The following is a 16,795-nucleotide window of genomic DNA, read 5'->3' as shown; positions in this document are numbered from 1 at the left end:
ATGTTCCTAAAGGCTCTGTGCTCCACAGTTCTGTAATGCATTCCTTTAGTGTAGCAAGGAAGGAATGTTAACTGGGGGCAATCATTTCCAACAGACCTCCTTGATATTGCTAAAGATATGTAAATATTAAGTATCTAGTACAAAGTGATTAACTTTGTCTGGTGACTCAACTTCCGGCTCTGAGCTGCCATTCTAGGTCTAGGTGGCTGCAATCTGCTGCACATGGAAACATGTGCCTACATTATGCTCCTATGATGGACTAAAAACGTTCATGGTCATCCTCTCAAATGTTACTACAAGGAAATGTGCTCTGTTCTGTGTACCAACACCTCTAAGATTTTTTTTTTTTTGTATATTCTGGCTTCATGAAGCCTATTAAACGATCCGATGAAAATGCTCTGATTTCTTGTGCCTCCAAAGAATGAAGCCAAGCTGAATGTGATGATGCTACAGACAGTTATAGCAGACTCTGGAAGGGATGTAGGTGGGTTCAAAGAGTGGAAAAAGTCTTGCACTCATTGAAAGGGAAACTATCGGGATCTTGTATTGAAAGGGTTTCTAGGTATAGCCTAATAGTTGCTCAGGAATAAATGGGAACATTAGCTAAATTATTAGCTTTCATACGTTGGAGGCTGGTAAATGAAATGGTCCTCTGAACTGATGGGTCTAAAGGTTAGTCAATGTGTGGGTGGGCTGGGTGTGTTGGAGAGTAGATATGAGAATAGAAGCAGAATAGAAATGAAATGTCCTCCTGGTGCTGGTTCTGTCATAATGATTCATTGCGCCCAAGAGCTCTGCTATCGCTTTGGGAATCATCAAAGTCCTTGGAGAATGAAGTGTTGGGCCTACCGACACGCGAACCCTCTCTGGTGAAAGCTGCTCTCTTGGCTAGTTCATATGTGGAGATAGGCCAGTAATGTGAGGTAACAATTTTTGCTCTCCTGTTCGCATCCCTCAAACAGTTCTCATTTTGATGTCCATCTTATCTCTACCTTTTTCAACTTTGCCCCCAACAAGCGCTATCACTTCCCACAGGCCCTAGACGATGTACCTGTCCAGTTAAGAAATGCATGAGAACGTCCAGTGACGTGTCCTGTTTCTGGGGACCCTGTACCCACGGGCCTAAAGCTTCTCACAATGACCATTTGAGCATTTTGAAATTTCAACAAACTGTCATTGCTGGAATATCCCTAGTCTAAAGCAAAATTATCCCCCAAAATTTGACTCACCTGTGAACCTCCCCTCAAAACAACCAAGTGTTTTGTATTGTTCTCCCTGAGATTGCAAAGTTGTTTCCATCATAAAGTGTAGACTGATTTCACATTTTCCTTTGCGTGTCCAGTACAGAAAATCACTGAATTGTCTAGTTTGAATGTCTTTACTGTAAACTATTATTTAAAAGATACATTTGTCTTTAATTTTTCAGACTCAACTTTTAGCATTTTGAATATTTATGGGTTTATTAGATTGATAGCTTAAATAGTAGTAGCATGCCTTTTTGATGTGTGTTCTTTGTTACCCTTAATTGGTCTGTCCTAAACTAATTTCTTGTGTTGTCACTCGGTCAGGTTGAACAAAGCCTTGGACCTGAGGGAGACTAACTCTGGGTGTGCTGGGCTGCGGTGTCCTTGATTCCTTCTGCTGCATCCTACCAAGGAGGTGGGTATCAATTCTGTAGTGGGTTATCACTGAGGGGTCATTCCAGGACACTTCACAGTCCTAGAATGCTGCTTGCATGGCAAAAGCAGTGACATTATGCTCCCTTTGAAGCCTTTCCCGTGGAGCGAACCTTTACAGTCCCCCATGACCAAAGTGAGACACCTCCAACGGCTCCTGTGCCCCAAATGAGAGACAGCCTGTGTCTTCATCGGAGTAATCTGTCAAGGCAATATCAAGAACTTTGTCGACTGCTGCCGTTATATTTAGAACGCACCTGCTGCTGCTTTCAAACTGAAGGGTCCTGTTCTGAACAGATGATCAGGGTTCTCCTGAGCCACATTTGGCTCCTTGACTATTTACAGTGAGTAGCCTAATGGCTACAAAATCACGGATAATGTTGTGTTGAATAAATAGGATATGAAACAAACTGAATAAAGTCTAGGTTTCATCTGGACTGCAGCCAAATATCAGCCTGTCCGACACAAGCACCATGGACTGCTCGTGGAACATATATATATTTATTTTACAACTGTTTAAAAGGCTGTCAACAGTAGGCTACTAGCGGAGATTTTCTTAAAACAGCAACAGCAGTTGTTTGCAACAGTGTATCAAATTACCCTAGTCAAATTCCTAGTATGAGTTAACCATATACATGGCTAATAAACAGATCTTGAACAAGGGCCCAGACCCCACTAGAAGCCAACAATGAAAATGTTCAGTTAAAGTTTGTAGAATTATATTAATATTAGTATGAGTTAACCATATACATGGCTAATAAACAGATCTTGAATCTTGAACAAGGGCCCAGACCCAACTAGAAGCCAACAATGAAAATGTTCAGTTAAAGTTTGTAGAATTATATTAATATTGTATAAGTGGTATGTTTGATCTACAGTGAGAAGTTCTCCCACAATAAGAAGAGCAATATTGAGATCATTTGGCTACACATTGTTTTTCATTTCAAACAAGTGGTTTTCATTCATTGTGGCTCCCGATGTACACATTTTTTCTTAAACGTGAAAAAGAGGCTCTTGCTGTCATGGATGTTCTTGACCCCTGAGCTGGACTGTAGGCATGGTGCCCTGAGCTGGACTGTAGGCATGGTGCCCTGAGCTGGACTGTAGGCATGGTGCCCTGAGCTGGGCTGAGTTTCCCAGAGGCATCGTAGCGCTACGTTCATCGTAGCGCTATGATGAACGCCATAGCTTACGATGAACGTAGCGCTACGATGCCTCTGGGAAACTCAGCCCTGGACTGTAGGCATGGTGCCCTGAGCTGGACTGTAGGCATGGTGCCCTGTTTCTTTCAGTCTCTTTACCTGCTTAAACTTGGACATGGACAACGGAAATGGACAACAATTTTCCAAACCTTTTAATCCTGACGTCGGTATAAGTTAAATGAGTAGGCTAATGAACTTTGTTTGGGTCAGTTTTAAAGAAGAAAGTACACATTTGCCACTCGTTGGCCTCTTGAATTGAATTGGACCAACTAGTAAAGTATGTGGGGAAGAAGCTGTTTTTGTGGCGCGAGGTCTTGGTCCTGACGCAGCCTCTTGGGGAGTGATTCAAGGAGATTGTGGCCGGGGTATGAGAGTCGGCCACAATCTTTTTGGCTCGTTTCAGGGCCCTGGAGGTGTGCAAGTCCTGTGGGGATGGCAGCTTTTCAACCCAACACCCCCTCAGTGGAATGGATAATGTGCTGCAGTCTGGCCTGTCTTTTTCTGTTCATTTTAATGCATAACTATAACCTAAAGTTGTCTTGATATCACAAATATATGGTATATTTTTATATTACAGATTCTGCACACGGTGTAGGCTCTGTTGAACAGCCCCAACCTGCTCCTGCGGAGGGACCTGAATGAGCTGCTGGAGATGTCCATCAGGGCGAACCAGCTTTGTATGTGGTTCTTGGGTATGGGTATGCAATTAATTGATTGGGTGTGCACAGTACCCCATAAAGCAAACTGGCATTTTGAGAGGAAGAATGAATGAAACATGAAATGTTTTTTTTTGGTCATGTGTATTAGCTATAATTGGTGAGCTCTGAAATGTACTAAGATGTTGACATTTTGGTTTAGTAGTGTTGAGATATGTGTGGAAGTAAAATTTGGAGTAAACCAAATGGTTTGGGTGTACATTTTTGGATTCTTCCATTTACCAGACAAGGCCATTTTTTAAGTTTGATGAAATTTGGATATAATGTAATTCTTGTAATTTAGTGATTATACGTTGCTCCACATTTAGAGCAGCTATATTACCCATGGATGTAGGCTTTTTTTTTTTCCCTTTTTTTTTCTTTTTTAAACCGGCTTCTGTTACCGTCACCCGGGTCTATTGTGGTAGGAGATCTTGTCATCCGGGTCTGGCCTATCCTTAATTCATGAGGTAGGCGTTTCGATAATAGGGACCCGTAGTTACGCAGATCCGCATCCTGCTCACTCAGTTTCAGCTGCTGCAGGACCGGTCGATCGCACGAGATTTTGACGGTGTATTTTTGTAGTGGGTAATGTGGCTTTACATTCCGTTGTATCTACCGTATTCAATTATATGTGTGTAAAAATGGTTTTACAGGGTCAAATTCGACCTCAGCCATCGACTCTTAACAGGGCCAGATGGGATTTTATCAATCGCTGCAAATTCTTGTGCCCACGCGGCCCCAGTTAACAGGGGCATCGAGCTAATAGCAGTGTAGCTAGCTCGATGTCTGCCTACCCCGCTAAATCTGGGATAATGTGTTAGAATATGTCCAGAATAACGCCGTGGCTTGTTACTAGATTTTATGGACTACACATTTTCTCGTGTATCGAGGTAGCTTGCCTGCCCATTCGTTAATCCGAATCTGTGAACGTAGCTAATGACGCAGTAGTAGCTAGGCTAGCTAGCGTTAGCTCCCCTTGATACGGGTCTTCAGCGTAGTCACGGTGCTGCCAGCTAAATGGCGCCATGATGGAGCTGAACAAAGGGCTTTGCTGGTTTTTGTGGCCTAGCACATGTGGGGCGGCTAGGTTGCAGCATCAAACCCACAGTATGAAGTTTATATACATGATATTGTGAGTTTTAAAATAGACGACGGTACACGTTGCTTCAGCTAAACACCGCAAGCAAAGGTGTTTTTTTGAAATCGTGGTGAGCTTTGGATGGCTTTGCGTTAGCTTAGACTAGCGTGCTACTAGGCTAACGTTAGCTAGTGGCTAGCTATCGAGCCAAGTAATAAGAACCTAGCCGAAATGTGGCCGTGCATTGATGGCAGCAGGAATGTGCTTATAGAAAATATTTCATATTGTGTGGCTTAAAAAGCTGTTATTTAATTTTAAGCATCTACTGGCTAGCTAAAATGTCGATTCTTCTGCCCTGTCTCCCCATAGGTGAATAGCAAGAATGTCCGACGAAGGAAAGCTTTTTGTTGGGGGCCTCAGCTTCGATACCAACGAACAGTCATTAGAGGATGTCTTCTCCAAATATGGACAAATATCTGAAGGTAAATAGATTCCTTCTGGATAATGTGATTTTATGGAATAATTTGTTGGGTTCTTTTTTCTTCTTTTTTTGCATTACAAGATTTTATGATTTCCCCCCCCCATATACAATAGGCCTATATATCAGGCATCCTTTTAAAATGTTCTTGTACTTGATGGAAAGGCGTTAAAAAACACATTTCTTTCCCTAATGATAGTTTTCTGTTTCCTCTAGTGGTTGTAATAAAAGACAGAGAAACCCAGCGGTCCCGAGGCTTTGGCTTTGTCACGTTTGAGAACCCAGATGAGGCTAAGGACGCAATGATCGCCATGAACGGCAAGGTGAGACATTGAACTAAATCTCAATCCGGAGGATCGGGTGTGCTTATGAAAGGTATGACAGATTAAATGATATTGAGCTCATTTGAAAAGTGCAACTTGAATTGCATTTAAGGTGTGTGTTTAGTAATCTGGTATAACTGAGTGATATTGTTTCAATTTTGCTTCTTTCCCCCCAACCTGTGTGCTCTGCAGTCCCTGGATGGCAGGCAGATCCGCGTAGACCAGGCTGGCAAATCCGGTGGAGGCGGACGGTCGGGCGGCGGGTTCCGAGGGGGCTCTTCGGGCGGTAGAGGCGGCGGCGGAGGATACTTCCGTGGAGGCAGAGGTGGTAGTGGAAGAGGTGGGCGTAGCTTCTCACGAGGCAAGTTATTTTCTGTCCAGTAAGGCCCCCCCCGCACTCGAGTGTCCCTCCCTCGTTTGCCGTGGCTGGAGTGACTGGCTGACTGCCCTCCCCATACCTGCAACGATGTGGCTCATCCGTCGCCCTCCTTGAGTGGAGCTCAGCGATCCGGCAGAACTAACCAGAAGTAGTTAGTGGCGTGTGCACCCTGTGCCCTGGCCGACTGCCGTTGCCCCTAATCATGGCTCCTCCCACCATGTCTTGTTCTTGTCTTGCAGTGACTGTTGGAGTGGTCTAGTAGAGGTTGGATTGAATCACAACCTATTCCGTGTCTGATGTGGTTATATGGTTTACTTGTGCACATCTTAGTGTACAGCGTTCTCTAATCATCAGTACAGTGCATGGTGTTGACTTGACGGTGTTGGCTGGTGGATTGCAGGTGGTGGTGACCGAGGATATGGCAGCAGTGGCGGCGGCGGAAGGTACGACAGCAGAAGTGGGGGAGGATACTCCGACCGAGGCTACTACAACAGAGACAGGTCTATAGCAGACATGCCTTTTAGTTACACTACAGCTACTACAGCTGCAGGCGTTTGCCCTAGTGTTGATACAGTTGCCTGGTGTTCAGAGATGTCTAAAACGGGTGTTCATAGGGAGTAGACAACTTTTAAATAGAAATGTAGATTGAAGAATTGTAGAACTTTTAGATAGAAGTGGAATGTTTCTTGTTTTTTTTTTCTGTTCCTGTTAACTCAAAAAAATTCTCCTTTCTGTTTACAGAGCGCAAGGAGGAGGAGGATACGATCGTTCAGGAGGTTCGTACAGAGACAGCTATGATAGCTATGGTGAGGCTTCTTAAGTAAGCTTGCACAAGTTAGTCTACGATAGGCGGCCAATCCGGTGCCTGGACAGCCCCATCCCAGGAAGCTGCTGTAGAATTGGATTGGGCCAATCATCATCGCCAGTGCTGAGGCAGGTCCTCGAAGCGTATTGCAGCTGGATGGGCTCCTCACAGACCGGCTTCGCCACCTATGGTCCTCCTCGACCCTGGATGAGTCTTGTGATCACGAGCCTAGTAGCTAGAAGTAGCTGTGCTCGCTTAGTGCATGAAGCGTAAGTCCTGGTAAAAAAAAAAAAAAAAGTTCCCCCTCTGTAGGGAATGGAGACTTATCAAAAAGGTAGGCTGTTGGGAGGTAATCATGCTCTACACAAACACGCCCACACATGCCAGTTTGTACTAGCGCTGGATGTAAGCATTAGATAGAACCTGGAAATGGAGGTCTTGTTGAGTTGTCCGTTGTCTGTTCGACCATCCGTCCACCCTTCAACCCCCAACCCCGACTGGAGAGCCTTGAACCCAGCTCATTAATAATCACTTCATTAAATTTTTCCTTCAAACGGGGTTTGGTGTTCTCAGTGGTGCACAGTGATCCCATAGTTGAAATAAGTTGAAGAAGCTAAGTGTTGAAGGTCCAGTTTAGAACACAACAGAGTGGGTGGAAAGGTAGGATGACCACAGTCTGCAGTTGTCTTGAGTTAGCGAGAGCCCCCTACAGGGGTCTCGTCTCTTTAGCTCGCCATCTGCTGCTTGTTTGACAGTTTTCTGTCTCTCTTGCACCTGCTTCTCTATAAAATGGGAACTTTCCTTTCTTTTGCAGCCTTGCTGGTCAACAATCACGTTTTCTTTATTAGTTGGATATTGTCAGTCTAATCTAATAGTTAATTTGTTTTGGTTTATTTCTCTGCATCGGTAGTTGTTTCTTCCATGTTTTCATGGGATTTGAAATAATCCAGCCTGAAGTTATTGGTCTTAGTACGCTACTGGTCCTGACGTTGGCACTTCCAGCAAGGACATATGCGGTTACATCATCACTGTCGGCCTGTCTCCAGATAATTCAAAGTCAGTTGGTCTGTCTCCAGATAATCGGTCAGTTGGGTTTGCCTCAATATAATATCATTATGAACATAGTCAAGGTTTTATATGTAGCCAGTATCATCTCCTCCCACATTAGGCAGAGGTGTTCAGTACAGTAGCAAAGCCCCCTTCGAGAGACAAGTCTCCCTGCTACAGAATCGCAGTAACCTGTGTGTCTCTCCAACTTCCTCAGGCGACGACGGCGGCTGGTAGACTGGCGCGCAGGACGTCCGGATGTGTCTTCTGGGCACGGCCCCTCACCCCTGATCCGGCTGTCCCATCCCGTTGACGGCGGGCCCGGCCTGGGCCTCGAACCCAGTGCCCTTTCCCCCCACCCGCTGCTCCGCAACACTTTAAATATCTTCTTCTGAAACCGACCATGTAGACAAGAGCAGTCCTGGATAAGTGCGGTGTGGGCTGGCTTGCACTCCGAGCCACCCAAACCGGTCCTGTTCCAAGTTTTTTGTTTTTTTTTGGTGAATATTTTGGTCCTCCTTTTGTTTGAGTTGTTATTGATCTGTAGAGAACGATTTTTATTTTTCATTTACAGTTAGGAAGGAGCTGTGAAGAGCGAGGCTCATGTGCTGTAGTGTTGTCTCACTTTGGGGGCTCTGTGCCCACAGGGGCATGACCTAAAAAGACAGGGAATGTATCTTAGATAGAGAATGGTAGCGCTTATGTAGTTAATGTTGTGCTCTTGCAATAATGAAACAAATGCTTGTTGCAGTTATTTAGGTTTGATTGTGACTGCTTTGCCAACCAGTTGTGGTGATGAGTCTAAGTGAAAGTGAAGGGAAACGCACATAATTAAGTCTGATAACATCACCATGTTTGCACTCTACTGCCTAATAGCAAGAGAAGAGAGAGAGAGAGAGACACACAGACGGACACGTTTTCCAGGACTGGTTCATTAGTATTGTATTGAGTTCCGGGAAATGAAAGGAACGCGCTCACTTGTTTTATGGGGTATATGGCCCGTTGCTCAACTGTCCTTTTACAGATTCTACGCAAAGTTGTTTCTACTGAGAACATTTTTTTGTTTTGTTTTTGCTTTTTCATCTGCCGCACGTGATAAATGAATCGAGTTTTTATTTTAAAGTCTGTCTCTCACAAACAGGAAAGTCCTACACTCGATTAAATATAATGTGAAGCAGGCCAGTTCGATAAGATAACTACTCAAGAACTCTTTTCAATAAACCTATATTTTGTGAGGATACAAAGTGATTTCACAATTTTTCTTGCCATAGCATCAGATTCGTTTTGTATTTGATTTTTTTTTTAAACATTCTGTATCTTCATGGTTGTATTTTTCCTAAATAAAAAAAGTCTTTCCAAATGTCTGTTGTAATCAATCGTGTTCACATTGTTCTGAAGGCCTTATTGTAAGCTTCAGGAGTCCCGCCTTAAACTAATTACTATGCTCATACTGAAGAGGGGGCTGTTGTGCCACAGTTAGGCTACTTGTTCAGTGGTCGCTAGTGGAATTTGTCCTCTGCATTTATACCATCCAAACTCCTCCAGGGACAGTGGGCAGCCTCATCAGTGGTACCGAGGGATCAAGTCCTGGTCAGGGAAGAGTGTCTGAATGACATACAAAGGTAACTTACCCATGCCAGTTTTAAACCTGGGCAGTCAATGTGGTACACGTGTATCACCGTTCCTCGAAGTGGTCTATGACAGGGGTGTCAAACTGGCCCGCGGGCCAAATTTGGCCCGCAGTGTAATTATATTTGGCCCGCGAGGCAATACCAAATGACTACTAGAGCTGGCCCGCCAGTATTATACAGCGCATTCACCGCTAATACTACAAATCCCATAATGCTCTGCTGTTTTGGCGCGTCAATCAAGACAGGACCCAGTAACGCCCTCTCTTCTGTGACAGTAGTCACATACTACAACTGTAACCGTGTTACCCCTTCTTAAAAATGGCGAAAAGAAAGGCAGAAAACAGAAGCTTTACGTTATGTTACGTCTCACTGTGATAGAGACACCTGTGTTGACCTAGCCGGCCGCTGTGTTTGCTCTGTTCCTGTTCATTCAATCCTGTCTGCCTTCTTGCCGGCCTGTCTGCCTGCCTGTCTGCCTGGCTGTCTGTCTGCCTGCATGCCGGCTGTCTGTCTGTCTGCCTGGCTGTAGGACAGTCAGGATTTTACAAGCTTCTCTACTGAGCAGATGGAGCACCAACACTTGTGTCTGAGGGCGTATTCACATATGTTAGTGCACACCATTGATGCGCACCAAAAGCGAAAGTGATAAGTGCATATTCAATGTTAAAGCAAAACTTGTTTGGGTCCATATTAAAATTTTCATTTGTTCAATGTTGGCCCGCGACTTTGTTCAAGTTTTAAATTTTGGCCCACTGTGTATTTGAGTTTGACACCCCTGGTCTATGAGGTAGGGCTTCTCTGGTGCTCTGTTATGGGCCACCCTGAGCTGCAGTGCAGTTCCATTACAGAGGCCTCCTTGAGTCATCTACTCCCTAGTCCATACGGTTCTGAACCGTGGTAAAGTTGGTTTCAATTACCCCCTCGGTGAGCTTCTTGTCTTTGAAATCGAGAGTTTGACATGTTTTTCAAAGATTTTTCAAGGTGCCCACCCACATCCATTGTATGACCAAAACGAGAACTTTCTCAAGTGCTAGTTTTGTCAACGTTTTGTATATGATCATAAGTAACCTTAAAACAGGGCTAAACATGCATTTTCCCTTTACTACTCTTTTAAGGAACCCTTCTTAAGCAACCCATTGTATTGGGAGTTAAAGTCACAATGAAATGAAAAAAGCATTCTGTCCCATTTTGGTTCACATAATTTGTCATAGTGTTCACCTATTCAACGATGTATGCCAAAAAAATTACAAAATTCTACTTTTGTTGTAATCTTATATCAAAGTATATAATTTCTTACTTCCTGGAAAACGGTAGGTCACGTGCAATGACGACAACAGGTACCTTAGATTTTAGGCCAATAATCTCACAATCAACGCTATCCTCTTATCGAATCTGTCCAAAGTTCTTAAAACCCGTCCACTTGTCAATGTTCCAATCAAATTCCTCTAAACATATGTCCCACCCTCATAGCTTGTTTGCGTCGGAAATACGTCAAACTACGGAAGTTAGATGATCTCAAACGTCCGTTTCAGTGCGACTTTAGAGCAAGCCCCCAGGATCAGCTTGGCGCATTGAAGCCACCATGGGCTTTCAGGCCAAGCCCGGTATTGCAAGTCAAATCAAGGCATGCGGCCCAAGAACCCTTATTTCCCATGTTAGTGGATGATGATAGATAGGGCTAGAAAAGGAAAACAAAATTTTTCTGGGTATCATTCAGCATCAGAGACCAATCTTATCAATATAAACTTTTAGTTTTAGGGGTTTTGGGGTTTTTGAAGCCACCAATACCTGTATTGAGCCATTTAAACATGTGCTGTGCACGAGCCTCGGGGACGCGCTGGTCGCGCGTTCGTGAGTCCTGCGAGCTCGGGAAAGCACGTGACCATAGGAAGACCCGCCCTACTCTGCCTCTGATTGGATAGGAAGTCATGTAATGACGTCGGTTAACATTTGCTATGCTTTTAGCAATGAAGCTTATGATCATGCTAATCATAGATATGAACGTATGTCTATGATGCAAATGATCATGACATGTGGTTACTTTAGGACATCGTTGGAAAAGATCTAGAGGGTAAGTGGGTCAATGTTGAATAACTTAGCTAACATTACCTAATGTTACATTTCTTTATATTAACATCAACTATATTGATAGGCTAGGGAGCTATGCTAACGGTAGCTAATGCTAACGGCTTAGGGTTAACGTTAGTTAGTTAATGCTAACGTTACGTTCGGAGGTCTCAGATGTATTTCAATTTTAACAATGTTGAGCATGATCAATGTGACATTGTTCATACATTGATTACAGTCTGTAATCTTGTCTGGCATTATTTAGCTATAGTGGGCTGATGCTTGCTGCTGCTACTATAGCATTTGCCACATTATACATCAAATTAATCAAGCATAGTGTTATTACCTGAAGGCATTATTACCATTGCAAGTAAGCATGCCATGTATATGCCATGCCTGGAAATCAAATTAATAGTGTAATTATTCCCCATCATAGCTCATTGTACACTGATATAATCATTCTCCTTGCCTTTGCTAATACTCATCTCTTTTATCAAACTTTGTGCTAGGAAAGAAATCTGGCTGTGATTCGTCGCTAGTGCTCATCCAGGCTGTTGTCATCTCCCGCCTGGACTCCTGCAACTCCCTACTTGCTGCCATCCTGCAGCGTTGGCCATCAGACTCCTGGAGAAAGCTGCTGCTGACCTGGTGTTCAACAGCCCCATGCTCTTCCACAAAACTTCCCTACTCTGTTCTCTGCACTGGCTCCCTGCGCTGTCCCATCCAGTTTAGGACTGTGGTTCGAGCCTACAGGGCAAATGAACAGCTCCCTCCGACCTCCAGGCTGTGGTCAAGCTCTGCTGCCTTGAGGTGATTGGTTCCCCAGTTGCTCCAAGCCCCCCTACGGCAGATTGGCGTGGCCATGGCTTTTTTCTGTCCTGGCCTCACAGTGGTGGAATGAACTGTGCACTGATGTCAGAACAGAGCCAATAATACACACTGTTCATAGTGAGCCTAGTTATTATTGATTAACTTGGACTGTTTCCTCTCTCCTTGTCAGTCATTAAAATATGTTCAGTGTTTCACAATACTGATGTATAACATTTCATTATTTTGTCTCAGACCATTTCTGAAACAATCATCAGTGTCAGTATACATTTCCCTCCAATGTTATTGCTTGCCCATTTTTAACCATTTAACTACTAGACTGTACAAACGAATTGCACAACTATAGTATTTTCTAGGTATAGCCTACTTCTCCACTTTCTCTTAATGTTGGTATGAAATGGCAGTCAAACTATGCAATGATGTTCCACACTGTTTCCACCCAAATTCCCAACAAATGTGGCCACCACACTGTTCAGGACATTCACAGGTCTTGCTCTCAGGGATCGGTAAAAGAAAGGGACATGGTTCCTCCATAATGTGCTAAGGCTCTGCTTAGATCAAAGGCTTGGTCATCAGAAAATATCACAAAGACAGTGATCACAAAACAATTAAAAACATGTCACCAGTGTATGCCTTAACCCTAGTCAAATTTCTAGTATGTGTGAACCATATACATGGCAGTAAACAGATCTTGAGTCATACAAACTGGAGGATGCTTGACCCATACAAACTACTTTAACTCAATTTCAATAAACAACTTCAAAATATGGCAGACAGAAGAGCTGAGCAGACTTGGTAGATGACTGGATGATCTTACAGAGAACCAAGGGAAATTGACTGGTATTAATGCTAAGAGTAATGAGGGATGAGGTGCAGCTGGGCAGAGTGGAGACAGGTGGCAGGTGATGCAGGAGATGGGAAGGTGAGTAGGCAACAACCAAGCATGAACAGGAACTGGACCACTGGCTCCCCTTGACTGTCCAACCCATCCATCAGCGCCAGCAGAGTGGACACGATAGAGCCAGAGAGAGAGAGACAAATGCAACGCAAGGTTAGTTTAGTTCCAATCGCCCATGTGCAACATCAATCAAGTACGCAGCCAAGCTAAAGAACCGAGTTACACCAGAGGCGGAGCGAGGCGGTGGCTCCGTGACAGACAGGCCTCACCTGTGTATCTGGTCCTGTCTGCTGGAGCATACTGGGGACAGCCGGTCTATCTTGTTGAAGAAGATGAAGGAGGGTCTCATTAGGTTGACCTGGGGAGAGACCAACAAACAGCCATCACAAGCTCTCAGTCAACACTGAGGATGATGGTCAGGTGTCCTGTCCAATAATTATACCCCCCTCCCCCAACCGCCACAGTTGCCCCATTGGCTAACCTGGTCAAAGAGAAGGCAGAGCTGATTATGTGTTCTGATTCACCAACCCACTTGCTAAGGCAGTCAGCTCCTTTCCTTATAGACACCTTTGTGTTTCCCTGCCTACACTCGTTAGTCTGCACCCGCGCCACTGGGGTCTTGCCTGTACTTGGGGGACTGTAGATCAGAGCACTACACATCTGTAGGTGGGGGGGGGGTTGGGGGGAGTATGTGAAAAACAGGGACTTCACAAGACAGCTCAAATTAGACAAGACAGCTTAAATACGTCTGGGTCTTCATATGTTTACTGGAGCAACGTACTGTAGTGTGGTCTCACCTAGGAGGTTCTTCTATCAGGTGATCGAACACAGAGGGGTTGCTCTGCTTCCTGTTCACTGACTGACCACAGCCTGGAGGTCGGAGGGAGCTGTTCATTTGCCCTGTAGGCTCGAACCACAGTCCTAAACTGGATGGGACAGCGCAGGGAGCCAGTGCAGAGAACAGAGTAGGGAAGTTTTGTGGAAGAGCATGGGGCTGTTGAACACCAGGTCAGCAGCAGCTTTCTCCAGGAGTCTGATGGCCAACGCTGCAGGATGGCAGCAAGTAGGGAGTTGCAGGAGTCCAGGCGGGAGATGACAACAGCCTGGATGAGCACTAGCGACGAATCACAGCCAGATTTCTTTCCTAGCACAAAGTTTGATAAAAGAGATGAGTATTAGCAAAGGCAAGGAGAATGATTATATCAGTGTACAATGAGCTATGATGGGGAATAATTACACTATTAATTTGATTTCCAGGCATGGCATATACATGGCATGCTTACTTGCAATGGTAATAATGCCTTCAGGTAATAACACTATGCTTGATTAATTTGATGTATAATGTGGCAAATGCTATAGTAGCAGCAGCAAGCATCAGCCCACTATAGCTAAATAATGCCAGACAAGATTACAGACTGTAATCAATGTATGAACAATGTCACATTGATCATGCTCAACATTGTTAAAATTGAAATACATCTGAGACCTCCGAACGTAACGTTAGCATTAACTAACTAACGTTAACCCTAAGCCGTTAGCATTAGCTACCGTTAGCATAGCTCCCTAGCCTATCAATATAGTTGATGTTAATATAAAGAAATGTAACATTAGGTAATGTTAGCTAAGTTATTCAACATTGACCCACTTACCCTCTAGATCTTTTCCAACGATGTCCTAAAGTAACCACATGTCATGATCATTTGCATCATAGACATACGTTCATATCTATGATTAGCATGATCATAAGCTTCATTGCTAAAAGCATAGCAAATGTTAACCGACGTCATTACATGACTTCCTATCCAATCAGAGGCAGAGTAGGGCGGGTCTTCCTATGGTCACGTGCTTTCCCGAGCTCGCAGGACTCACGAACGCGCGACCAGCGCGTCCCCGAGGCTCGTGCACAGCACATGTTTAAATGGCTCAATACAGGTATTGGTGGCTTCAAAAACCCCAAAACCCCTAAAACTAAAAGTTTATATTGATAAGATTGGTCTCTGATGCTGAATGATACCCAGAAAAATTTTGTTTTCCTTTTCTAGCCCTATCTATCATCATCCACTAACATGGGAAATAAGGGTTCTTGGGCCGCATGCCTTGATTTGACTTGCAATACCGGGCTTTGGCCACTACGTCAAATGGCTTCATGCGCCGGTGAGCAACTTTCATTGAAATGAATAGGCAGCCATTTTCAATGCCGTCTCCAGTTATATTATACCTCCATGCTTTAGAGTCGCACTGAAACGGACGTTTGAGATCATCTAAAAAAACAACAACACCCCCATCTAAAAAAAAAAACACCCCCCCAAATCTGAGGGGGCACGTGCCCTCTCAAGTTTTATAGGCATGATGCTTCTGGGCTTATATGACTAGAATCATGTACAGTATTTCTCAAATTTTAATAGATTGGTAATCAATTGCTGGTGAAAACCAAAGGCTGCCATAGTTAGATATACTATATATGACTAGAATAATGTACAAGTGATTTAACAGCAATAAATATGTATTTTATTGATTTCTTGAATTTTAATAAATTGGTATTCAATTACTGATGGAAACCAAAGGCTGACATAGTTAGATATATATGTCTAGAATAATGTACAAGTGGTTTGGGGTGTTTCTGTCAGATATTGGCTGTAAGTTATTGATCTAAACAGTAATAAATATGTATTTTATTGATGTCCCGCATTGTAATAAATGGGTTATCAATTACTGATGAATGCCAAAGGTGTTTGAGGTGTTTCTGTCAAAAATTGGCATTCATTTATTTCCTGATCAGAATTGTACTTTTACCTCGCTCCCTAAAATGCCGAATGTGAATGTCTGTTGAATGTCCAATAGGCCTATGAAACCAACTTTACCACGGTCTGCTACACAGAAGGTGAGATCAATATTTCTAGATGGGAGGAGTAGCATATGCATGTTCTACACATGGGGGCAGTGTTGACTGATGATTTTCTTTCACCAGTCCTACCAGAAGAGCAACAACCATGGTTGGGAGTGTCGAGCAGATCACCTATGCGTTTTGAAATGAGTAAAGATCAGTGATCTGAAATATGCTGCTGATCATACTGAAATCACAAACCAAAGCATAGCCTACAGAAGATGTGGGAGATGTTTATGTTTATTTTTTATATTTTTGACTGGTTTTAAAGAACAGATACAACACAAGGAGGATGCAACAGATAGATGGAAATTCAGTCCTATATCTTCAAAATCATTTGGCAACATATGCACATTATTCAGTTTCTTGTTACACAGGCAGCTGGGCCACCAGGTGACCTGGTCACAGAGGGTTTAGTATATCCTCCCGATTGCCTAGGCTATGTCTGATTTGTTCATAGGATACCTAGTGTATAAAAAACGATTCTGTATTCCACTAAATGCCTGACTGACAGTGTGGGGGGTCATAGCCTGACAACCAGAAACAGAATGTGAGCTCACAAGATCAGGATGGTCTCACGAGGCTAGGAAGGGGTCAAGGTATTAGAGAGGGTTTCAAATACTATTTGGCCACAGTCTGGTGGCCTGATTGATGGTTTTTGTTTTAAACGGCCACAACCTGTTCGCTAGCTATCTGCATATTTGTTCAGCAATTGGCATTCCAGAAGGTAAGCATTGTACAGAAATTCAGAATGGAGAGCAATGTGTCGGTTCTACCATATGCTTTCCATGACTGTAATCT

At 43.8% G+C, this 16,795-nt stretch overlaps 1 protein-coding gene across 3 annotated transcripts; it reads left to right on the top strand.

Moving 5' to 3' along the window:
* Window positions 1-4,037: 4,037 nt before the first annotated feature.
* LOC311313922 (cold-inducible RNA-binding protein-like) lies at window positions 4,038-9,050 on the top strand. 3 transcript variants are annotated; one of them, XM_084444173.1, is made up of 7 exons: window positions 4,038-4,161; window positions 5,024-5,136; window positions 5,349-5,455; window positions 5,648-5,795; window positions 6,235-6,277; window positions 6,576-6,610; window positions 7,904-9,050. In XM_084444173.1, the coding sequence occupies exons 2-7, from the start codon at window positions 5,037-5,039 to the stop codon at window positions 7,921-7,923; spliced, it is 453 nt and encodes a 150-aa protein (XP_084300299.1). In that variant the 5' UTR covers window positions 4,038-4,161; window positions 5,024-5,036; the 3' UTR covers window positions 7,924-9,050. The 3 variants fall into 3 exon arrangements, with proteins under 3 accessions (XP_084300299.1, XP_084300297.1, XP_084300298.1); XM_084444171.1 differs by having other exon boundaries at window positions 6,235-6,334; XM_084444172.1 differs by having other exon boundaries at window positions 4,062-4,157; window positions 6,235-6,334.
* The last annotated feature ends 7,745 nt before the right edge of the window (window positions 9,051-16,795 follow it).

Source organism: Borostomias antarcticus (genome assembly GCF_949987555.1).
Source record: "Borostomias antarcticus genome assembly, chromosome: 10".
NCBI lineage: Eukaryota > Metazoa > Chordata > Actinopteri > Stomiiformes > Stomiidae > Borostomias > Borostomias antarcticus.
This window is presented reverse-complemented; position numbering and strand designations above follow the sequence as displayed.

What these genes read in the sequence shown, in the direction of transcription:
- LOC311313922 (XM_084444171.1), top strand. Translation starts at nt 5,037, where the DNA reads ATGTCCGACGAAGGAAAGCTTTTTGTTGGGGGCCTCAGCTTCGATACC. An exon ending in TGATCGCCATGAACGGCAAG is followed by an intron (nt 5,456 to 5,647) that starts GTGAGACATTGA and finishes TGTGCTCTGCAG; the next exon opens with TCCCTGGATGGCAGGCAGAT. An exon ending in CAGAGGTGGTAGTGGAAGAG is followed by an intron (nt 5,796 to 6,234) that starts GTGGGCGTAGCT and finishes GGTGGATTGCAG; the next exon opens with GTGGTGGTGACCGAGGATAT.